The 25,675-nt window shown below is 40.8% G+C and overlaps 1 protein-coding gene across 1 annotated transcript in view; it reads right to left on the reverse strand.

Moving 5' to 3' along the window:
- LOC137341470 (troponin T, fast skeletal muscle isoforms-like) overlaps positions 1-24,963 on the reverse strand; it is a 37,650-nt gene extending 12,687 nt beyond the window's left edge. Inside the window, exons 1-13 of the mRNA XM_068004574.1 lie at positions 24,844-24,963; positions 21,225-21,280; positions 21,104-21,117; positions 16,299-16,340; positions 12,456-12,467; positions 11,306-11,485; positions 10,098-10,119; positions 8,529-8,586; positions 6,822-6,938; positions 5,274-5,351; positions 2,824-2,937; positions 2,483-2,595; positions 1,610-1,700 (exon numbers count right to left, since the gene is read on the reverse strand). Of these exons, the coding sequence (XP_067860675.1) occupies positions 1,610-1,700; positions 2,483-2,595; positions 2,824-2,937; positions 5,274-5,351; positions 6,822-6,938; positions 8,529-8,586; positions 10,098-10,119; positions 11,306-11,485; positions 12,456-12,467; positions 16,299-16,340; positions 21,104-21,117; positions 21,225-21,280; positions 24,844-24,963 (1,017 nt within the window). The remainder of the gene's footprint in view (positions 1-1,609; positions 1,701-2,482; positions 2,596-2,823; positions 2,938-5,273; positions 5,352-6,821; positions 6,939-8,528; positions 8,587-10,097; positions 10,120-11,305; positions 11,486-12,455; positions 12,468-16,298; positions 16,341-21,103; positions 21,118-21,224; positions 21,281-24,843) is intronic.
- Between the last annotated feature and the right edge of the window lie 712 nt (positions 24,964-25,675).

The raw sequence follows: 25,675 nt of genomic DNA on the forward strand, positions 1-25,675 counted from the left end.
TTAAAAGTCTACTTTTCTTACAATTGTTTAGTTACAATAGGGAAATCACCAAATTCATAAACAAAGGAGGATGCAGCAAATTTCCTTTTGTTCCACCAACTGACGTAGGTGCCTCAGTTGTGCCATAAATGACATGGGTGCCTGCTAACAGTATGCAAATGCCTGACCCTGGAATTTGGAATGGGTTCAGGAGCACATCTATGAGGTAGACAGAAGTTCCAGCACACCCCACATCACCCCAGATCCATTCCCAAATGTTGGAGGCCAATCATCTCAGCCCCAGGACATTGCTGCAGGAGTTCCTCAGGGCAGTGTCCTAGGCCCAACCATCTTCAGCTGCTTCATCAATGGCCTTCCCTCCATCATAAGGTCAGAAATGGAGATGTTCGTGGATGATTGCAGTGTTCAGTTCCATTCGCAACCCCCCTGATAATGAAGCAGTCCGTGCCGCATGCAGCAAGACCTGGACAACATCCAGGCTTGGGCTGATAAGTGGCAAGTAACATTCGCACCAGAGAAGTGCCAGGCAATGACCATCTCCAACAAGAGAGCATCTAACCATCTCCCCTTGACATTTAACAGCATTACCATCGCCAAACCTCCCACCATCAACATTCTGGGGGTCACCATTTACTAGAAACTTAACTGGACCAGCCACATAAATACTGTGGCTACAAGAGCAGGTCAGATGCTGGGTATTCTGCAGTGAGTGACTCACCTCCTGACTCCCCTAAGCCTTTCCACCATCTACAAGGCACAAGTCAGGAGTGTAATGGAATACTCTCCACTTGCCTGGATGAGTGCAGCTCCAACAACACTCAAAAAGCTCGACACCATCCAGGACAAAGCAGCCTGCTTGATTGGCACACTATCCACAACCCTAAACATTCACCCCCTTCACCACCGGCACAGTGTGTACCATCTACACGATACACTGCAGCAACTCGCGAGAGCACCTCCCAAACCCGCAACCTCTACCACCTAGAAGGATACATGGGAACAACACCACCTGTATGTTCCCCTCCAAGTCATACACCATCCCTACTTGGAAACATATCACTGTTCCTTCATTGTCACTGGGTCAAAATCCTGGAACTCTCTACCTAACAGCACTGTGGGAGAACCTTCACCACACGCAGCGGTTCAAGAAGCGGCTCTCCGCCACCTTCTCAAGGGCAATTAGAAATGGGCAATAAATACTGTCCTTGCCAGCGACGCCCACATCCCATGAATGAATTAAAAAAAATAATGAGAATTGCAATGATTAATGTGAAACAAGGCTACTATACATTTGTGGGTAGTGGTGGGGATATGAGGAAGTTAGGTGCGCTGAATGACCCAAACCTAGGAGTAGAAGATCAGCATTTATCACAACTTGACAAGCAGCAAATGGGCCTCTTTGACTTCTTAACGGCACAAACCTTTTGGCAGTACAGGTGTGGTAAGTGGAAATTTTAAAATGAGGATGATAAAAACAGAATAGCTCTTTCTGGGAGTTGGCATTGTCAAAATGGGCTGAATCACTTCCTTTTATGCTATAAAACTCTATGATTCTAACAGAGTATCTAGCACATGATGTCGGAACAAAAGGTGTAAAAACTCTACATACTTCATATTTTTGCCTCTTCTGTTTTTCACATAGATCGAACTTCTCTCCCTCGAGTTGCAACAGCCAATCTGCTAATTCCTTGGCCTTCTCCCTAAATGTGACAGATAGACTATGTTTATTGCATATTCTCTTATAGATATACGGGTGTATATGTATCAGTGCTCTAATTCAATAAATTGTATAGTTAGAAATATTTTGCGTTATTGCTCAGGTGAAGAATCCACCTCCTCAAGGGCCAGCGATGCAATAGCTTTTAGTTTGGAGGAAGGGAACACTATGGCCTCGATATTAACCCCCCCACGACAGATGGGTGAGGGTCGGGGGTTTAAAAATTGAAATGCATGGAACGTAACCCCAACCCGTTGCGCACGCGCCTGCTGCCATATTTACGGTGGCAGATATCAGGGAGTACAATTGGGAGCTCGATTTGAAGTTAGCTGCTGCTGCACGGGTTTCCTAGTGGCAGAAAACTCGGCAGTGAAACGGAGGCGGGAGCTGCTGGCTCCCCAAGGTAAGTGGCAGTTTCAGCACTCCTTTTAGGCCAGGAGAAGTAGCAGTGCTCCCCCCAGGCCCTTCAAGGAAGCCTTCAGCCTCCCCCAGCCCTGATTGCCAGCCTCCACCCCCCTCCCCCACTAGCCCCGAACATCAGCATCTCGCCCCCCCCAGCCCCAATCTCTAGCCTCCCCTCCTCCCCCCACCCTCCTCCCGATTACCGATCTCTTCCCCCCCCCCCCCAACTCCGATCGCCGGGGGCCATCCCCAAGCGTCCCCGGTTGCAGCATCTTGCCGCTATTGTTCCCTCACTGCTGCTATAAGACATCACCATACCAACTATTTTTGCAGCTAGTGTAGGTTTTACTTGCATGCTCTTACTTGAGTTTGTCTTCGCTAAGGTGCTCGGTATTAAGAGGTTTACGTCTGTCTGCCAGAATCTTCTTTTTCTTTTCTCTTTCAGTTTGCTTCTTGGCACCTTTACGGTTCTCAGTCTATCACATAGTAATTTGACTGTGAGTAATTTGCCATTGCATTGACTGCATATATAAATTTTTAACGATCTGTAAAATTGCCAAATTATAGAAACCAATTATACTCTTTGACATAACTAAACCAAAGCATATCAATCCCTAACCCTACATAGTAAATAGGAATTTCACATGGTTCACACAAGTAAATGTTATAAGCACTTTTAAGGGTTAAGACACAACATCTAGTACCTTCTGCAAGTAGCCTCCATAGTGCAGTGACATATTGGACAGAACCTTCTTTTTCTTGACATCCTCTTCTGCCTTTTTCCGAAATTCCTCGTCTTCTTTTCTTGCCTTTTCCTCCTACAGTGTATTAAATTTTTAAATATTGGGGTTAATTTGTGGTCTTTCGCGCTTCCAATGCAGAACTTTGCACAGCTGAAGTGCATTTACACATCCATTAAAATGAATAGACAGAAAATTGTGGGGCTGGGGGTGCACACCACAATTCCTGTTCCATGCTACCCAGTGCATGGAGCTCTAATCTGAAAACATTACTATTGTGTTATTTGAACTTATGACTGCTGGGTTGGGTTGGTAGTCTACTACTATAACCATTAGGCTACTGTACCTCTCTTAGTCTGGGAACATTAAAGATGAAAACTTACCCCATAATTAACTTTTGAAATTGCTTTTCCGATTAGGTCATAATTTAGTCTTCACTGTTAACATACTTCTATGTTCATTCATTAGTCCTATCACCTTTCCCAAGACAGAATTAGTGATGCATCACATTACCAGTCCTCTCTTGCTGCAGCTCATGGGCCAAACCCACCCTGTGAGCTCCTTTGGCTTGGCTTCAATTCCAATTCCAAAGTAGATGAGGATATGCTTTTAGCATCCATTAAATACAATTTTTATTCACACAAATGCCTTACGAGTCTCAATAAAATAATTAGTACACAACCATTCAGGACATGTTCTGTTTACAATATAACATCTGGTGTTTTGGTTGAAAATGTTGTGATTTGTAGAAACTTTGGTCAGTGGAAGTTCTAAGCCAGGGCACTAGAACAAGGATCACATGGGTTAAAACTGGTGAAAGGAAAGTTTAGGACAGAAGTCATGAAGCACTTCTTTACACAAAGAGTGATCAACACTCGGAATGGTTTTGCAGGTAGGGTAGAGGGGGCAAAAACCTTAAATTTATACAAAATACAGATGGATGAGATACTTGGGGGAGGGGCGCAGTGGGGTGGTCTAAGTAATCTTGACGGATAAGCTAAGAGTAGCCTGTGTCTTGTGAAGTCACCAACTGTACAACATTTGCAGATGCCAGAGCTATAACATCATGCTGTTGCCACCTTTTTCTTGTCTTTTTTTCTCAAGATAGGGTATAGTTCCAGGCATGAATTTTCAAATCATACAATAGTGTCCATGATGTTATATCCATGTAATTGCATAAAATTATTTGGACTGCAATTTACTGGTGGTCAAATTCTGCCTTGCAATTTTAGCGAGGCACTTCTTTTGCCTATTTTGTTCACCTGCCATTTCATTACATTCAGTAAATATTTAGCAGTCCAATTATATGTATTTCCAGTGTGCTTTCATATTGGTATCACAATTCTGCACAAATGTCAGGGAGGAAACAGCCTCACAGTGTGTGCCATATGTGTAGAGACGATTTTCCCCTGACCAAGATGAAAACACAAGGGGAAGATTTATTGCAAAAAATTTTTAAAATATGAAGTATTAATTGGATTTTTTTTAAAAAAATTTCAATCCTATGTATTGCTATCTTAAAATGATTAAAATATAGCTGTTCCCACACAGATGCTAAATTGCTTTTGATTTACTCCAAAAAGCCTCCAGCCTTGGAGACTGCAGGCAGAAGGGGGCACAACAAGCTCAGAAATCTGATAAAATTGGTTTGTATTGTGGATTTAAATTAAAAATATTCAACCTACTGCTCTTCAGTGCCAAGTATCCAAATGCTAATCAATTAGTGTTTACTCATATGTGGTTTCATAACTGCTGGACTGCATCAGTCCTGCAATGTTTAGCAGTGTACATAATGGTGTTGCATGGTAATTCATTGAAGTTTCAATTTAGATTTACTTGTGTTATCGTATGTACTTCAAGGTACGTATTTTAAATCACTTACATACTTGGGTAATTCCCCCCAACGCGCCAAAGCTGATTTTCTTGCTTTATCCCTCCAAAGGCATTGATTTTGTTTGGGTACATTTTCACCCTTCTGGTAATGAAAATATTGTAGGGCTATGGGGAAAGAGCAGGGGAGTGGAACTAATTGGACAGCTCTTTAAAAGAGCTGGCACAGGCACGGTGGGGTGAATAACCTCCTTCTGTGCTTTAAGATTCTATGGTACATCTTCCAAGTAGCCATGTGAGATTCTGAACAGTGACTAATAGTAGCTACTTGACTGTGGTAGCCAACATAACTTACCAAGATCCTGCCCTTCCTGCTCATACCCAACATTCACCTAATGGCTGTGTTTCACAACTTCCAACAGATGGTGATAAACAGCAAGAACCGTTGCCGATTTTTGCCTTTCTCTGCCCAGAGAAGCTAAGGACAATAATTGCACTTGGACTCTATCCTCAAGGTCAGATAATGGATCAACAATTGAACCTTGGATCTTTCTGCTCTGTGTACAGAGATTTATGTAACTTACAGCCACTCGGTTCAGTCGTTCCTTCTCCTTCTCCGCTCGGATTCTCTGTTGCTCAGATCTTTCCGCCCTGCGCTTTTCCTGTAAATATATTTTATTTGAAAGTAGTTTCAGTGATAAAAAAGACTGAGTACAAGAATGCTGCAAACAATTTGTAATCTAGAGAAGATATATACTGGTGGTCAGCCCCATGAAAGATGTTTACCGTATCACACAACTGGTCAAAATATTTTAGAGGTCACTTTATGAGTTTGTGCTCCCATTTTACAGAATTTTGAAATCAATGGATGGAAATAAAAATTGCTCAGGCTGCGAATGGGGCACACTGTCCTCTGCGCCTGCCTTTCCAATGTACCTCAACGTGCGAGGTTCTGCAATGGGAGCGCTAACTTCTTCTGAATTGGTCAACCTCAAGGATGCTTAGCTGCCATCTTGAAAATCCATGTTGTTTCACTTTCTAGTTTTAGGTAACGTGGTTTTAAAAACTGTAAAGGTGTAAAGTTCAAGAATGCAGTCTTATTGATGATAGTTGTCACTTTAGCATGTGCTTATCATCATGCACAACAGCTGCTGAATATATGTTACTAGAGTAAGGCACATGGAGAATTATTGATTAAATTACTGCCCATAAAGTGTACTTGAATTTTTAACATTCATATTATCGGAGAATTTTAATTTGTTTGGCAAGATTGGGCACTAAGAGTAGATTTGTGTGGGAGTGGTTGGCAAACTGTGTGAACATGTCATGTTTTTACATCTAGCACCTGCATTAGAACATTATCCAGACTGCTCGATAAAAGATTCCTGTTTCTTTCGAAAAGAAATCGAGGGAGTTTCAACCCAGCTCTTAGTGGGTGTGGGTCCACAGCAACAAACTGTTTGATGTAGGATCAGGTTTTCAAATAATGTTTGATTCTGCTTGTATTGAGACTGCCAAAACATTGGTGATCATTATCAAAACCCAAACAAACACTGATGCCATCTGCCTTGGCATGCAGTAGGTTTGCTTACAACCCAATGTTAAATGTAAAATGTTATGCGGTAAACTTTGTACCGTGGAGTCTTGCTTGATGGGAGCATGGATCATAGAATTGGGCATAGAAGCCAATGCTGGCCTTTCTGCACTCAATCCTCTGATCTGTATTCCCATTGAGTGACACTCAGAACCGGCAATGAAGTCTCTGAAAATTTAGCTTTTAGTCATCATCACATAACTAGGGCTTAAAAGATGTACATTTAAATGATAAACCTAATTTAGCTCGAAAAGTTACTCAGAATAATTCAGTATGCTTGTGGACCAGCGAACCTCTGCTTTCTATGCAAACAAATAGACAAAAACATGATCAACATTGATTTAGTTCTCTAAACAAGGAAGACAATTCACAATTCTAAGATTTTACTAGATAGTTACTCTGACAATTCTCGGTGACAGATAGCACAGCAGGTAAGCACAGCACTTGATAATTATATACACACATACTATGCAACAAATGCAAAAAAGTAGCATTAGTAGACATTAGTTTTATTCTAGATATAGCCTTTGAAGCGTACAATTCTTTCTTTTAAAGCCACGAGTTCGTCTTCTTCCTTTTTTCTCTTCTCAAAATGAGCTTCTATGAGTGTTTGCAATTCCAATAGGTCCTTTTCCATACGCTTCCTCTGAATGTCCTGGAGGCAGAAAGGAACAAATTATTACACAATGATGGTGGAGCTTGGAATAATTATATCAGCGGTGTAAGTAATTCATATCTTCAGAGACTGTACCTTAGTTGTGTACCACAGGGCCAATTCTACAAAACTGTATGCCCAGCATGGAGTCTTGCCCACCAGGAGCGCATGTTAGCAATTGGGGCATATCCATAATGGATGGAAAATCAGGCCCAAATTCCTCATATGTATTCCTGGTGAATGAGGCTCTGTGCCCGGAGTGTGATTTTGTAAAATTGTCCTTCAGCTCCCTTTTCTAGTAAGAATATATATGTTAGACCATGGTGTTAATCAAAATATCTTTGGGTTTCTATACCTAAACTCTAATTGTCTTGAGAAGAATTTATTCTTGGACCATTGTTTGGATATAAGTGCAGCAATGAAGAGGACCGCTTTCCAACAATTTCAGTTAATATGATGCCTTGTTGCTGGCGATGATTCTCTTTTGTTTCAAGAAAACATAAATCATTTAGGTCATCTTCAAATTGTATTACATTTTCACGAATAAGGGTACAACATAGGTCTTGGTATGAAATTAATGAGATTTAGTTATAGGTTTGGTCAAATTAGCACAGTTGATACGAGTAATATATTAGTTGCTAATTTATTTTTGTTTTATCTAATGCGCCAGGAAGAAAAGAATAGTATTAGTGCTGCCAGTTTGGTTCAGATAGTCGCACTTTTGATTACGAGTCAGAGGTCAAGGGTTCAAGACCCACTTATAGAAGCTACAGTACGGAGGAAGATTGTTGGAGATGAGATGTTAAACTGAGACTTGTTCACCTATTCAGGGAGAAGTAAAAGTTCCTGTAGTTCTATTAGAAGAACAAGAAGTTGCCCTGGCCAACATTTTTACCCTTAACCAACACGATCAAAAACAGACTAATTGATCATTTACCCATTTTGTTGTTTGTGGGACCTGTGTGCAAATTGACTGTCACGGTTGCCGACATGGTGACAAGATTGCATTTCAAAAGTCATTTACTGGCTGTGAAGTGCTCTAGGACATCCTGAGGATGCTGATAAGGTGCTATATTAATGTAATGTTTTTCTTTTACTTTTAGACACCCAAATAATAAATAGGTATTTATGATGCAGTATTAATTGATGTGCTGCTTCTCTTTTTATTACCCAAAAATAAAGTTGGGTGATCTACAAGTTATTTTTAAATGTTTAAAATGTAGTTTTTTAAAAACTTTCTGAATATTGTAATTACAGAATTCAAATTTCGCAGGGAATAAATAAATATTAGTTTTCAAGATTAAAGTCTTACCAAATATTGCATTATAAGGGTAAATTTTTTTGAAGCTCTTCTCTCTAGACGGAGCCTAACATGACTGGAACACAGACTGAAGAATTGGCCGCAGAGGTCAGTGCTCCGAATTTTCTGGTCATTCAAATTAATCCCTGGACAATCGGGAGCACTGCTAATCGACCATGCTGACCTCAATGCCCAATTTTCCTGATCCATGCTCTTGTCAAGAGAGGATTTACACAGGAAGCATCATTCACAAAATGTACCCCAATGGATCAAGAAAGAAATATACTTGCATCAAAGTCAACTTTTTCACCATCAGGAATTTTGGGAGCAATAGTCTGTGTAAAGAACCTAAAAGCGAGACACAGATGGAATTAAATCTCAATTCTGAATTTCTGCATTAACAGTAGTTAGTACATAAAATGTAGGGGTTTGTAAAGGCAGGGGACGGGAAGATGTGTAAAGGTGCGAGGGCAGGAAGAGAAGCCATTGCAGAAGATTCTCTGGCTACGACTAGATAGGCAAAAGTGGAACCAGGTGAGGGCAGTCCCACTAAGCGAGACGACGGAGGAGAGGCGTTGGAGGAGGATGGTGTGGTCAACCGTGTCAAAAGCTGCTGACAGGTCGAGAAGGATGAAGATGGATAGTGCACCACGATCACAGTCACATAGGATATCTAGTACATGGATAATTGCCCGTTCTACATGGCTGTTTGATTTATCCTGTAGAGCTTGGCGACTCCAGAAAAATGTAAGCAGGAATTGTGCTAATAATTCGTAAAGCAGATTAAAGCAGCCAAGGGGCTACTTCACACATGCTCAATTTTAACAGGAGTACAGAGTCTCCCTACAAATCCAGGACTTGCCTGTTTAAACATACTCATGTGTGGGTGAGTGGAGTACCTAATGAATATACCAGCTTGTTTCCACAAAAGTGGAAAATCCCAGTTAGTCAGGGTATTTTGAGAAGAGCTAGGGGAACTCTTCTTTGTTTATATCGTACTGAGGTTCATGGGAATAGAAAAATACTTTGCAAGCTATGTATTCTAATAAACCCCTGAAATCAAACGTTTATTGCCCACCATTTTGTTTAACCTGAGGACAATATTTCAGCCATTCTAAAAACACACATTCACTATACAAACTAGAAAATAAATATTTAATAATTTCTAATGTAGAATATGATGATGGTAATTTAGAGTAACAAACAAAAATGTCTTCTTAAAAAGCAGTCGCTAAATAAATCCAAAATGTAAACTGATTTACTTTTAATTAAAATATATACTATTGTCATGTTTCAGTATTTTTGACCATTTTTCTGCATAAATTTGGGTTATTAATGCAAAGTGTATTCACACGTTAAAAAGAAGTACTGAGATGAAAAGTGGTTGGAATGCGAATGAGCTTGACACTGACATTATTTCCCCAAAGACCAAAACCAATAAGCAATTAGTTAGCATGTCTCAGCAATCAATAAACACTTCTCAGGTGCTTGGCAGGTGTTGTCTGGTATTTGACGCCCCTTCTGGTTGTGAACATGGAGATTAAACAGGAACAGAAACACACACTTACAGTCAAGTTTCTAAACTGAAAGTAGCTAGGCCATAGTCTGTTCAACTAGTTCTTTAGTTAGCTTTATCTGAGAAAAACTGATGATTGTTGTGCCCAGACCGTTGGTAATCATTGTATCGAACAAGGACACATGAATAATAAGGGAATACCTTGAATCAAGGACTCTATACAATGGGAGTGGCCTAGTATTTGTAATTCTCTGCCTGTATCTGTTTTGCGTTTGACAGATTTCACAAGACATTTAGCTACTGCTTAGCTTGTGTTCTATGAATTCTAACATTTATGACTTACTTCGGTTTGGGCTTCGTCTCTTCTGTAACGTACAGAAAAAAAATCAAATTGTATATTAGCGAATGTATGACACAAAACACTATTATAAACAAAACTTAGATTTGGATAATTCAGAATGATAAATATATACAGAATTATAAGTTAGTCAGTTACTTTATCTCACAAAATACAGATTTTACTTTTAGTGAGATTAAATGCTAATTCTTCAAAAATGATACATAGGGTACAGTAGTGTAGTGCTTATGTTACTGGACTACTAATTCAGGGGCCTGGACTAAGAATCCAGAGAACATGAGTTCAAACCCCATCATGGTAGTTTGAGAATTTGAAATCAGTTTAAAAAAAATCTGTAAATTAAAAAAAAATGATATCACTCTCTGCTTTCCCAGCATTATATTCATACCCTGGATGCTGACTTTTCTTTGACAGATTTACCAAGCCAAACAAACCATCCAATTCCTTCACAAAATTTGTTTTCTGCCAATTATTTCCAAAAAATCATCATGGTGCTGATATTATTATTACTCTCAAAATAACCACAAAAAAAAAATCACACAAGCTTTCGCCTTTTCGTTTATATGGGGCAAGAATTGAGATCTTGCCCGGGGAGCGGGCAGGAATTTGGACATGAATTTAGATTTGAGGTTAGGATCAGATCAGCCATGATCTTATTAAATGGCGGAGCAGGCTCGAAGGACCGATTGGCCTACTCCTGCTCCTATTTCTTATGATCTTATCTTAAAGTCAGTTCATTTCTGAAACAAAAATAGAAAGAAACAACTGCAAATGCTGGAAGTTTGAAATGGAAATATATAGAAGGCCTGTCATTACCTGAAAAGAGAAAAAGGTGGTGGACTCTTACAAGTGACCTGCTGTGTATTTCCAGCATTTTCTATTTTCTTGTACTCATTGAGATAAAGGATTTTAGTGCTGGGAAATGGAACATTTTCCATTTCAGACCTCAGTGTCAGCAAAAACTCCCAGGTCAGGTCTAACAGGCAGATGTACAATAAAGATCCCTCTCCTCTGCCTCAACAACATACCTCAACTCCCTAACTTCAAAAGCATCCCTATTGTACCAGTGTAGCATTTTTCTATTTCCCACACGAACCATTCTTAGGCCTGTCTGTGTCACTTTGTCGATGGGTAAAATCTTAGGGACAGTTTTGTATTATGCTCACTAAGAACTGGATTGAGACTGGCCAAACCTATTTCACAGCAGAAATACATCCAGCAGACAGAGGAAACTTTTATCCGATCATCCTTGGCTGGATATGAACCCAGTTCCCCGAGGCGTCCAACCCACTGTGTCACTTTAGTCCAATATTTCTGAAACAGCTGAGGTATGGCCATTTCTAGTTCTACAGCTTGCACATTTATACTTATATCTAAATGAAAATGAAAACTCTGCTTTTGTTTTGATTTTTATCAACAAAAATCCTTCAACTGTGTACAGCGACTTCTTACTGCACCAAAGCAATGGCATTTTTGTTTCAAAATAATTTCCAATATTAGCTGCTTGAAATCCTATTAAGTCATCAAAGGTAGAACTCCATGCATACAAATACTGTTAGAAGAAACAGAAATGAACAATTGAAAATGAATATACCTTCTTCTGCTTCCCCTGCTGAAAGAGAATGAAGCACAGTTACTTAGGAAGTGGGCAAGAACCATTGGGTAATGTTAACTTTTTATCACCGGGCGATACATATGAGATAGCAAATCGGCTGCCAGTTTTACACCGCGCCCGATATTTTTTTTAAGTCAGTGGAGAAGAAAATCAGGTGGGATGTAAAACGGACAGCTCATTTGCTATCGCCTGGCGACAAGATTACCCGCATGGCACCTACAGGACATAGGAATTTTTTTAAATTGCAAATTTAATACAGAAAAACGTGAATGTTAATATTGTTCTAAACTTAAGAGGCATAGCCGATATATACATTAAAAGATGCAAGTTAATCAATACATAGCTTAGATAATTTTAGACAGGTTACTAAAATTTGCAACAATGCTGCACTTCCAGCAGGAAGCCACGCTTGAAAGGGAGAATGATTTGGTGTTAACACTTCAGCACTGTCGCCCTGATCCTCCTAGCTGCATGTCCTTTAATCAAATCTCACCATTAGGAATGTGGGAGCGTTACGTTTATCTTATATTTTTCAAATAAAGTCTATGGCTCTAAGGAACTGTCATCCATATATTGGTCAAATTTTTGCAGCTGAGGGACAGAGCGACTGTTATGGTTTACTTGACAAGAGGTCTGTTCAATGATCAAGTTGTACTGGTTCATTATTTGGACCAAACAGAAAGGTTAATATACTTGAATTCAGAAAATAAATACAAATAATAACCTACCTTGGGGAGCTTCTGCAAATTAGATGAAAATTGAAGATTAAAAAAAATTAAAAATTAAAAATTTCCAGAGCAAATTAAAGGCTATATCACAATTTTTTAAAATGCAATTTAATGAGATTATAGGGTGGATTGAATGCAGGTATGATCCCAAATGAAGCCTTGCTTGCTAAGAGTGCCTGATTTTCTCATCTAATTCTCCGATTGACACTCGCACTGAGCAAAGCTCCATGTAGGAGTATAGCCTTATTGAATCTATGGTTAATGAGGGCTGAATGGCACCTTCCTGTGTTAAAAAATTGACTAAATGGAAATGTGCTTTTAAATTGCTCATGAAGCTTTGTATTTAGTTTTAAAATAATATTTGTTTTCAGATTAAAATTAATATTTGGAGATGCAATCATAAAAGGGCTGATTTTCGAGTTTGCCTGTCGCATATATGTCGGGGAAAGAGGACGCAGCCCTCAATTTCTCACCCATTAAAATTAAATGGAAGTAAAATAGTGGGTAAAGCGCTGCGTTAACAGGTAGAATACATGAAAAATAATTCTGGTAGTCAGCTCACACCGGTATATGGGAGAAGTATGCCTTTTTTTTGATGAGATACACTGTTTACATTGGACACATGGACCCTGAAATTCCATGGGAATTCTCCTGCTTTCCCGAGGTTCCATCAGTCTCCCACCAAAGCCATAGCAGCAGATGGGGAGAATCACTGCATAATTTCTGGGCCATGGCATTTATCTGATTATTGTATTCTGAGATGCTAGAAAAACTACTACCGGAATTTACATTATCAACTGAATCTTCCTGGCATTTTAACATTGGCTTCTCCGCAATTGGCGGTCATACATCTTATTCAACGTAGGCTTGCGGTGCAGGAACGGAGCGACAATAAAAGATGGTTATCTCTGACGTAATGTGCATAGTTCTATGCTTTCTTAATGAAGTGGAGATGCCGGTGATGGACTGGGGTTGACAATTGTAAACAATTTTACAACACCAAGTTATAGTCCAGCAATTTTATTTGAAATTCACAAGCTTTCGGAGGCTTCCTCCTTCCTCAGGTGAATGTTGTGGAAATGAAATCCTCAAACCCTTCATTGTTCGAGGATTTCATTTCCACAACATTCACCTGAGGAAGGAGGAAGCCTCCGAAAGCTTGTGAATTTCAAATAAAATTGCTGGACTATAACTTGGTGTTGTAAAATTGTTTACAATTTCTTAATGAATGCAGTGATAAAGCTCGTGGAGGGTTCAAAGAAGTACTCAGTTGCTGTCAATGTGTGTACGCTACGAGACTTTGGAATGCAAAAATTAGAACAAGTGGGTTAATGACTTTGTAAACAAAAATGCGGGTAGGCACAAACAAATAGAAAAGCAGATATTCCCAAGATCTTTCTGAATTGTGTAGATTTGAAGCAGATCTGTAACAGAGAGGCACAGTTGGCAGAAGCATTTGCATCTTCAGTAGCAGAGACCTATCCAATCTTCTCATTTTTAATATGTAAATATTGCTTTTATTTTTAATACTTTGCTATATTTGTTAATTTTGTCAATTTTAGCATTCAACGATAACCTGAGAAGGGTGTGCAGAACCTAGTATTATTTAAGACATTTTGGTTTTTGGTCAAGCACAAAAAATAATTTATTTACTTCTGTATTTTAATAAACTCTCTTCACACATAATTTCAAAAAGATAACTATTACGTACATCAGTAATGATTAAAAGGAAACAATTTTGCACAGTTATGATCTCAGTAAAGGTGTTAGTGGCTCATGGACAATACTTTGTACCTTCATGAGTTGGTTTTTCAGTCTGAAGTTCAGAGGACTCTGCTTATGTCAATCAGATATAGAAAAAAAGAACAAGTCAGTGTTTGGCAAGTCATAGCGCATGATACACACCTTTGCTGGTTTTCTTTTGATAAAGAACAAGTTGCTGATATGCTGGTATTGAGAGTGGTGTACAATAAGCACTTACATCCTCTCTTGGGAAATCCTCTGTAGTAATTACTATGCAGGGTATAATTAATCATTGAGTGACACAATCAAAATGCATCTGAAACTAATAGTCTGATATGCTTAATTCTCTGCACTTGTTTTGTGTTTTGCCCCAGCAGCTGGGCAGCAGATCATATCTTATTGATTTCCACAAATCAGTATGACCTCTGTACATTACTGCATTGAATATTTCAAAGGATCTATCAGCATTCATTTTCTACCCATTGCAGGTAAACATTGGATACTTCAAAGTTGATTGAAAATCATTGTCTGCAAATACTCAGGATGAGTAAGTAGTATACAGATGTTTAGAACTGAAATTTGAAACTATTTTAGGATAATTTTGGAAAGTTGGAAAGGAATCCTAATAGAGGGTAAAAGGAACAAAGAGCACTTACATCCTCTCTTGAGAAATCCTACGTAGTAATTACTATTCCCAGACTGTTTTCCCTGGCTAGAACTAGGGGTCATAATCTCAAGATAAGGGGTCAGCCATTTAGGACTGAGATGAGAAAAAATTTCTTCGCTCAGAAATTTGTGAATCTTTGGAATTCTCTACCCCAGAGGGCTGCAGATGCTCAGTTGTTGAATATATTCAAGATTGAGATCGATAGATTTGTGGACATTAAGGGAATCAAAGGATATGGGGATAGGGCGGGAAAGTGGAGTTGAAGTTGAAGATCAGCCATGATCTCATTGAATGGCGGAGCAGGCTCGAGGGGCTGTATGGCCTACTCCTGTGCCTATGTTCTTAAGAGGCCAGGTGTCTCAATAATAATTTTAGAAAAAGTGATGATCTTTTCATAATGCAAATGACCACACCAGAGCCCAAATGATTACATCCTAAATACAAGAAGCATACTTTCCTAATAATTATCTTCTTACTAAGCTGAGAAGACATGATAAAATGTGGGAAACGTATAAGTGCACGTCTGTGGTTTGAGCTACAATACTAACAAGGCCTTATACAAAAATAGTCTATCAATCAGTGCCATTCTACTATAGATACCTGCCTTCCTTATTATAACAGAATTATTTAGATAATGTTCAAAAAGTGGGAGTTTGTAGATGATGCACAAAGAAAGATTTATCGCATCTCAAAGCACTTCAATACAATGAATTACTTTGAGTAAAAGGGGCATAAATTCTGCTTTATGGATAAAAAATTATGGGATGCCAGTGCACAATTTTGCAATACATGCTTCTGGCATACACAAGGAGCAGAGAAGTACAATTATTCGTCCACAGTAATTATGTAGGCAGCCATTTTGTGCACAGCAAGATCTCACATACAGCAATGAAATGTTTTACTTGTGATGGTGGAAGTTAAGAGTGTTGGCCAGAACACTGGGAAAACTACTTATTCTCCATTGAATAGTGTCATGGGATCTTTAACATACAGCTGAGCCACAAGAACAGGTAGACAAGGCCTCGATTTAATGTTGCAATAAAGGGTCAGCACCTCTGACAAAGCAGCATTCCCTCAATACTACAGTAGGCTGTTAAGCATGTAATCTAGCCTATGTCCTGGCACAGGGTTTGAATCTGTAACCTCTGATCCAGAGATTAGATTGCCATTAACTAAACCAAGCTGAAGCCACCAACTGTATTAATAAGGGCCGATTTTCAAGATGCATCAACCTGGACCCGATGGAAGTGCACATCAGAAGGAGCGCATCCACGATTTCCCAATCTGTGACTCCAGAGGGCGAGGCTCTGCACAGGGAGTGCACATCAGAAAATTGGCCTTTTAAAATCCACAGTTTCTGGGGTGAAACTAAAACATAACAAAACAGACTTATAAACAGTGACTTTTGTTAAGAGTACAGGCAAGAATGTTACCTTCTTCCAAGTTGGCCTCTTCTTCTAGATTTTCTTCTTCTTCTATAAAGAATTTTAAATAGAAAGTTAAAGAGCAACTTAAAAGATACTTTTGATTTTGCTTAGAAATTCATGCAAGACTCCACCAGTGGATCAGCGAGTTTATCCAGTGGGTTAAATGAGCCAAAGAGCTCGTGTACATCCCAAGATTGATCCCTGGTCTGTGCGGAGTTATTCGTTTTGGAAAAATTCATATTGTGCTGCTCCGCAATTGCTCCGTGCATCATTCCCGTGGGTGACAGACACACGCCACGTTGGTGCTCGTGCCTCAATTGATTAAAATTGGTGAGCTGCCAGCGCAACTCCCGCTGTTCATTGGCAACTTGCTTAATGGGGACCAGGGGACGGGGGAACAAGAATCCGTGATGCCATTTAAAGTTAGCTTGCAACTCTTAAAAGGAGTGGTGCACCTTGGCTGCAATTGTCAAGACTGCCTAAAAAGCTTGAAAATGACGGGCAGGTGCTGTATGGTCCCCCCCAGATTTTCTGCATTGCTTTGGAGGTCTTGGTTGACAAAGAGGGAGGCGCTCATCCCAACTCTGGGCACTAGGGGCTCCAGGCTAGTTGCCCGGCACCGGTGGGAAGAAGTGGTCGAAGAGGTCAATGGTAGAAGCATTGCACCCAGGACCTGGCTGCAATGATGGAGGAAGTTTAATGATCTGAGCAGGGCTGCTAAGGTAAGACTCCTAACTCTCATCTCTGTTACTCTCATCTCTGTTACTCTCTGCTGAACCCTGCATCACCTATAGCCCCAGTACTCACAAGCGTTCCCTCACTCGCTTCCCATCACTGGGAGATTCAAGTGCACAGGAGCGAGGGCCGGGGTTAGGATGGCCCAGGAAGCAGCTCACCGGACGGAGGGTGAGTTTGGATCCTAGCCCTGCTGCAGAAGGCACAGATGTGGATTTCAAGGGCCCAGCCTATCGAAGAAGACTGATGGGAATGTACACGGAACTTCTAAGTGCACTGACCTGTCTGCTAGTGAGTATGTGCATGGTCAGATAACATGGAGGAGTCAAGCTCCAACTTGTAAGAAGTCTTCACACACAGCATCAAAACTATGCAGTCAATCATGGAGCAAGTGGTCAGATCTATGAATACTGCAGTGGGACCCACAGCAATGGAGCCTCTGGTGGCAGCTCTGACAACTTCGATGGGAGCTCAGACTGCTGCCACCTTGGGCACTGGGTTCAAATATCTCCTCTGGCTTTCAAAACATGAAGGAAAATGTGGAAAGGAGCTTTGAGATCATCACATCACTCCTGTTCTTGTGCAGAGCAGTGGGGGCGCTGAGGCTCAGCCCCAAGAGATTGGCAGTGGTGCCATGGGCAAGGCATATGCTGTCCTCTCTCAGGATGACAGCATGTCTGCTCCTCCGCCAGCCTCTCAGCCAAGTGTCCTTGTTGATTCCAGACAGCCAGCTGGTCCACACTACCCTGGCCGACGTCGAGATGCTGCAGTGTGCAGCTCGGCCCTCTTACAGCCAGAGCTCCTCGGGGTCACCCACCACGGTCACCTCAAGTAACCTCAGTGGACGTTCAGCAGTCTGTCACCTCCCAAGCTATAGTCACTGGGGAACCACCTCGTAGAAGCACCAGAACAGACAGAAGAGCACAGAAGACAGGCACTAGGGGTTTGCACTAGGGTGATTTTTAAGGCTTCATTATTAAAGATTTGGAATAGTGAAATGAAGAATGATGAATCATCTTGGTGTTGTCAACTTTTTCTTTACATTGCTATTGGTCTGAACATTCCTAGTAACTGAGAAGGTATACCCTTTGGGGGCATTCATGTAATGGGTATAAGAACCATGGTGTTATGGTAGGAGGGGCTGTTGCTGCATTGAGGAGGGATTATTGAACTGAACACTCTCCTTGATAATTTGCTGCTACAGACTCTGACAGCTGGCGGGAATGATGGCTCTTATTCTTCACTGGCATCCTCAGCTTCCTGCTCCTGCGCCTCCACTTTTTCCTTCCCAGGTATCTCTAAGGATTGGCCTTTTGCAAGGCAAAATTATGGAGCACGCAGCACACGAAGATGAACCTAGAGACTCCCTTGGAGCCGTACTGAAGAACGCCTCCAGATCTGTCCAAGCATTAGTACCTTTGCTTCAGAAGGCCGATGGTTTGTTCAAGGAGAGCTCTGGTGGAGTCCTGACTCTGACTGTAGTGCTCCTCAGAGTCTGTACTCAAGTTCCTGGGAACATCATGAGCTAGGTGATCAGGGGATACCCACTGTCCCCAAGCAGCCGGCCTAACATATGATGGCCTGGGTGGAAGAGACAGATTATTGAGGACTGGCGAAGGATTAAAGCGTCATGACTACTGCCAGGAAAACGGGCACAGACCTGCATAATGCACGTCGCACACCAGCTGGACATTTAGGAAGAGGAATCCCTTCCTGTTAAAGTATGTTCCTGGCTCTTCATATGGAGCACAGAAAGCAATATGGGTGCAGTCAATGATGCCTTGCACCGTAGGAAGCCTGCTATCTTTGCAAAATCCCCAGCTCTTTCTTGCTTTGCTGCCTCCATGGGTAATGAAATGAATGGGTTCCTCTTAGCATTGAGCACATCTATGACTTCCCTGATGCAGCAGTGGACGGTAAACTGCGTAATGTCACTAACGTCACCTGTTGCAGCCTGGAATGACCATGTGGGGTAGAAATTAGAGTCACCATTATCTTCACAACCACAGTCAGTGCGGTCCATGCCCTGGTCCGGTGCTCCAGTTGATGCTGCAACAGGTGATATAGCATCCATAGTGAAGTGGAGGCTGCTCATCAGTCAGGTCCAGGTAAGAAATGTGGTTCCTGAACATATGTGGTGTGGGGCCTCCTCTCTTTCACCCCTCCTAGCAGCGTCTGCTGGTCTCTACAGTCATCCTTGCTGGTGCTGCTCCTCCTCCTCATCATCATCATCCTCCATCCCCAATAGTGGACCCATCAGAGCACCCATTATAACACTAATTGTGCTGAAAGTAAAGTACAGAAAAACTCCTGAGCTTCCAGAAAGTGATTTGGAAAAAATGTAAACGCTGCTACTGCAGCCAAAAAAAAAGGCCCACTAGCAGCCTAAAATAACTGACCAGAGATTCACGTGAATGGAGGTGAGGATCACTTTAAATATCCGTCTGCAGCCTGCTTCCCAACTGTTCTCGCCGTGATTTGCTGGGTGGACTTAAGAATGAGTGAATCAGATGCTGACAGACCAATATCACAAAAGTGTCTGAAACAGGTGAAGGACCCTAATTTTAATATTTTACTTGACTCAATGCTTCTTTCAGGTGGCCACCCAAAGCGATTAAAGGTCGTCCGAACCAATATGGCGGTAGATGCATTTCCGGTGTAGTTTGGGGGCGCGCGATCGTCACCCAACATCTGTTTTACGCACAAATAACGGGTGAAATGAGATCCAATTTCTTCCCCTAAAAGTTCAAATCCCTTCTTAACTTGGAATTATGGCAGCAATTGAAAAGGAAAATAAATTGTTGCAATATGTAAATGGATTTTTAAGTCCAAGAAACCATTACTGACTCCTTATAAATCATTAGTAAGGTCACATGTGGAATATCAGAGTAAATTTTCTGATCCCGTGCTCGGGATGTGGAACTGGTATATGGCACGGATTGCACTCACGCAGATTAGTTAGGTTAACATAGTTAGGTGAAGTCCTTGCACATTTTTGGCTGGTCTACAAAGCTACCTCGAAACCACGTAGTTTGCTAATGGAGTGGGGATCCGACAAAAGGGAGGTCTGCCTGAATTCCCAGCCCCCTCACACATTCTGTGCCAGTGAGACCAATCCTGCCCAACTAGAAAATATGGTCTCTTATGCTCAAGTAAGGTCACCATACTTAAAAGATAGACAAGGCTAAATTCAGCGACCCTGCGCTGTCAGCAGGGATCCTCACTGGACAAGAGCTCAGGTTGAGACACTATCATTGATTCTGAGTGCAGGTGGAAGACAGAGCTACAACCTTTTTGTGCTCTGGGTGCAAAGCTTTTCCCACTGGGTGGACATATTGGTGAATCCGCAACCCACGATTTTCCATCCTGTAATTTTAATGGATGGAAAGTCATGGGCTACATGTTCATGGTTTCCCAATACGTGTTCCTGGTTGACAAGGCTCTGTTCTGAGAACACAAAAGTGGATACTTTACCGTAATACACCTTCTTTCATAAAAATGTGTTGATTACTTTAGGAGTTGGCAGTTCACAGATGGCACAAGTCTCTAGATGCATTTAAGGGGAAGCTAGATAAGTATGTGAGGGAGAAAGGGATAGAAGGATGTGCTGATAGGGTGAGATGAAGTAGGGTGGGAGGAGGGTCGCGTGGAGCATAAACACCGGCATAGACCAGTTGGGCTAAATGGTCTGTATCTGCGTTGTAATTTCTATGTAACTCTTTGTAATTCTCTCTTAGAACATTCTCAAACTTTTCAGTGGCTGTTCGAAAATTTTCAGTTAATTCGTTCTATTTTACTTGGGCTACTTTAAATTCTTTTATACCTATGCAATCAGTACGCTGCATCATTTCTGTGCCATTTCTAATATCAACATGTCTTTCTATTTCCAACCCGAGACATTATATTGTTTCATCATAAAAATACTGGAAATTAGACAAAACGAGAAATGTTGGAAAATATATATCTTGTACCTTCTCTGCAGAAAAGAAAAAAATCGTGAAAAAAAAATCAATCTTGTGGAAATATCAAAATAAACTTTAAAAACATTTTTCAAAGAATTATCTGTAATGTCTTACCTTCCACCTCCTCCCTGTAAGCAAAGGAAAAGGAGCAAATTATTTATTCAAACTTACAAAATAGAAGAATGACCCTTTGCACGTAACGGTTATAAAATATTTATCATTATGTAACACTTACTGCACCTCTACCAGGGTATCTTCAGTATCTGCCATCTCTGCACAATATATGTGTATCTAGAAAACATAAAACGTGTAAAGTTTAAATTCATTTTATTTAAGATAACGAAACCCCACATTTAAAAAAGATCTGCTGTAGCAAGTCCAGTATTTTACCGCCAAACAGAAACAATATTGTTACATGTAGCACACGGGGGGAATCTTTCCCCAAATGATCAACAAAGGAGTTCTTTTCATCTGGTTACAGATGTATTGTATTTATTCAAGTCTCAATTGTTGTGGTGTTTTAAAACATTTTAACCTAGATTTCCCCCTCGCCGTTGTTTTAAATGGGTTACGACTGACGTTAAAATAACACCAATGGGAAAGTCTCCATTTGGCTGTCACAAGATGTTCATATGTAGAGATGTCAAGATTGTTGGATAGAACATGTGCAAACCTGAGAAAATTATTTTCAATATGCAGCACCTCATTAGTATAGGAATCTGGCCTAATGCTTGTTTTAGGTAGTCTCGCTGGACGTTTGTCAATCTGCCGTCGGACGCTTTTCAAGTGTCCTTGGAGCATAGAGCCCACAAAATTGGTCATTTTTGTCCCTGTTTTCCACCCACAAAACAGACACAACTATGACCAATTTCTACCCCTACATCTCTATAAATTACATTAAATCACTAATGGGTATGCTAGGGCACTGCCCATGATTTCAGCCTTCTCCTAAATTGCGTCCCAAGACTATCGAGGCACAGGCCTCTGAGACTGCTCTGTGAGTGCTGCTGAAGGCAGCAGCCTATCTGCTGAAATTGGGTTTACTGGGATATTCAGGCTTGAGCTGCTGTGAACTTGTTGCTAACACAAAATTTACCCTAAGTCTCCAAATGGGGCAATAATCCTTCATGTTAATGAGGAAAGAATCCATAGTCATTTTAAGATATATTTTTAAAATGTTGATTGGGGATTTTAGTCTTCCGCATTAAATTGCCTAAAAGGCTGTGATGTGATCACTAAGCTGGTTATTTGATGTATATAAGTCAAACAATGTCTGATGTTTGCTTATCTATTTACCATTAATAAATCTGTGTGGTAGTTTATAGTCTAAGCCACAGTCTGATAGTGTTTATTTAATTATTTTCTGAAGTGAAAGAGATCACGCGGGGGCATGTGAAAGATCCAGTAAACTAAATGCGCTAACGAGGGTATTCATTTGACCTCTGGGTGTGCTACAATTACCTAGGTGTTGGGCAGATGAAGGCACACTCTGGTCTTTGGCACCTGATGTGAAGAAAATATCCAAGGTTCGAGTCCAAAAACACAACAGAAAGATGGAAATGGCCCTTAAAGAATGTATAATATTTTAAATTCAATATTTTATCTCCAACATTTAAACCTGAGAAAAAAGGCTACATATGAATACAATGTTTATTTTTATTCATTCATGGAATGTGAGCATTGCTGGCAAGGCCGGTATTTAATGCTCATCCCTAGTTGCCCTAATAACGCATATCTTGCTAACAAATATGTAATCAAACTTGTGGCATTGCTATGCAGGACACTATCACATCTATTTAGCTACACTTGCACAGACAAAACCAGAGTTGCAGTTGATGGCACAAGTGAAGTCACGGGGATAGATTTTCGTGTTTACTGCCTGGGCGTTAAACATCACCTGCGCAGATCGCAGAAAGGAAAATCACATTCCGGGAACAGAACCCACTGGAGTTTCCTTCCTTTTGAAATAGATGGAAGGAAAATCTGTCAGGTTCTGTAAAGGGTTTTCCGACCGGTCCCAACAGATTTTCCTTTCCACGCTCTGCTCAGGCGATGCTTAATGCCCAGGCGGTAAAGAGGAAAATTTACCCATGGTGTTTAATGAGTACTATTTGTTCCTGAGTGCAAAACAACGCAAGTTGCATCTCCTATTTTGTCGCAACCTATACATTGCCCAGGTTTAAAAGTTATACCCTTGGACCTGCGTCATATAAAAACTCATGAAATAGACGCTATATTTTACGATAACCAAATTGTTAACTTTTGACCCATTGAAGATGAGATGATTGTTCACTGACTGCCTCTTCCTGTTTGACCTGTAAATATGCATCAGAGATTCACCTGCTCATTTAGTAGACACAACCATGTCAATCACATTGTTCTGACTTTCTGGCTAAAAAAAATGGAATTTGGAAGCTTGTTTGTTTCAGCATCATGGTGCGTGATCTGAGGCCAAGGCCATTTTCCTACGATCTGCATGTCGTCTTAAAGTTAATTTGGGTGGGGGAGGGGCAGAATTTTTTTCATGGGAGACAGACTCAGATATTTTCTGCTCCATTGAAAGCAATGGAAGTGAGATTGCACGTACACAAAGCAAGATCACAATATCATTACGAATGAGGAAGGCCAGTCAGTCCATTTTAGTTCAGCTGGCCAGAAAGACCTTATATTCCCCCACTGCAGCATCTAATTGCTTCTTCAATGATTCCAGAGTTTTCAATTCTACTTGTCCATCTGGAAGTCCATTTCATGTGTCAAATCACTCTGTGTGAAGAACTTTTTAATATCAATCTTAAATGTATCTTTTACTAGTTTGAACTGGCATTCCCTTAATTTAATCTCAATTTAATTTAAAACAATATTGCAGATTCAGTTTTTTCCAAACCCTCAACTATCATGTATAATTCAATAAGATTGCCTCTCACACAATTCCTTTCTAGGCTGAAAAACTCATTACTCCAGTCTTTCCTGATCATTACTTAGATCTTTTACACAAGGGATTAGCCTTGTGACTCTTCCCAGCATAGCCCCCAGCATTTGATTTTGATTCTTGGAGCCCAGAACTGTACATTGCACTCAAGGTGCAGTCTGACTAGAGCTCTGTACAGTTTAATCATTACTTCCTGTGAATAGTATTCTAGGGTTTTGATGATGTAGTTCAAGGGTAACCAAGGTTACTTTGACATTTCCTCCCTCCCCTGTCACTTCTATCAACAAGAAGGACGAGTAGCAATGTCGTGGGAACACCATCACCTCCAAATTCCCCTCCAAGTCACACGCTCTCTTGATTTGGACACACATCATCATTCCTTCATTGTCACTGAGTCAATATCCTGAAATTTACTATCTAATGCCATTGTGGGAGGACCATCACCACAAGGTCTGCAGAGTTTCAAGGAGAAGGTTCACCAGCATCTTCTCAGGGCAACTAGGGATGGACAATAAATGTGGCTACATCCCAAGAGATCTTTAGGTTTGGCATAGCACTGGTTGGACACAATGGGGGTGAAATTGGACATGGGCGGGACACAAAACAGGTAGCATGGCATTACACCCCGCCCATCCATTATATGCCCCACTGGATATTCAGTTCCATGGACTGCAATAGCACTGAATACTGGGCACGTGGTATAACAGGCAGCAAAACCAATTCCTCCTGTTTTGTGTCCCCGCCAAATTCCAATTTCACCTCCATTGAGTCTCAAGTCTAGTAAGGCTGCTAGGTCTCTTAACTTCATTCTTAGCTTTTTCAACACCAGTCATGGAGTACACGTCACCCAGTTTTCCTTCCTGTGTGCAGTACTTTACACTTCTCTGTATCAAATGTTATGTCATTTTTCTGCCCACCTGCACACTTGATCTAACTCATTCTGTAATTTCTGCGCTGTCTCCTTTGATTCCTCCACGTCTCCCAATTTTGGTATCATCTGCAAATTTGACTGCTTCTGCAAAATGAGCTTCTGAATCCAAGTCATTGATGTAAAGCAGAAACAGTAGCGGTTCCAACAGGGATCCCTGGGGCACCCTATTCGGTACTCCCCCCACCCCCAACTTAACACTCTAACAAGTACCTGTTCCTTTCTGCCCTTCAAAAAATGTTTGTCGGGTGGGGTATTCCCCTTCCGAAGCTATAACGAATGCTGTTTACTAGGTTATGATGTTACAGATAATCCTCACGTTCACTCCTGATAATTGATTCCATTAGTTTACACAGAATTGAAGTATGACTAGTGAGTCTGTCATTGCCAGTGCAAGATTTGCCACCCCTTTTTTGAATTTGTTTACCACAATAGCCTGGTACCACAATCTAGTGGTACCTCCCCTGTGTCCAGTGATTCCTTTGCTACGATCATATAGACACCTCACAAATCTCTTCCTGAGTCTCTCTCAACCTGTTGCGATGAATAACACCTATGTCTGGGGGGTTTTATTAGTGTGGAGCCCTTTAAGCCTGTTTAGGACTTGCATCTCATTTACATCAAAGTCATTATTTGTGCCATGATGCATTTTCTGTGCCATTCCATGCTCAGTGTCGTTAACAAACAACATGCAAAAATATGTCATCAAAATTATCTCAAACCAGGTAGCGTAACATTTGCCTGTACAATCCCAGTTTCTTTTGGGAAAAAATAAAACAACCGAATCATCCAATTTCAAAGCACTTCCCACACAAAAAAATGAACTAAT

The sequence above is a fragment of the Heptranchias perlo genome, chromosome 24 (genome assembly GCF_035084215.1).
Source record: "Heptranchias perlo isolate sHepPer1 chromosome 24, sHepPer1.hap1, whole genome shotgun sequence".
Lineage (NCBI taxonomy): Eukaryota > Metazoa > Chordata > Chondrichthyes > Hexanchiformes > Hexanchidae > Heptranchias > Heptranchias perlo.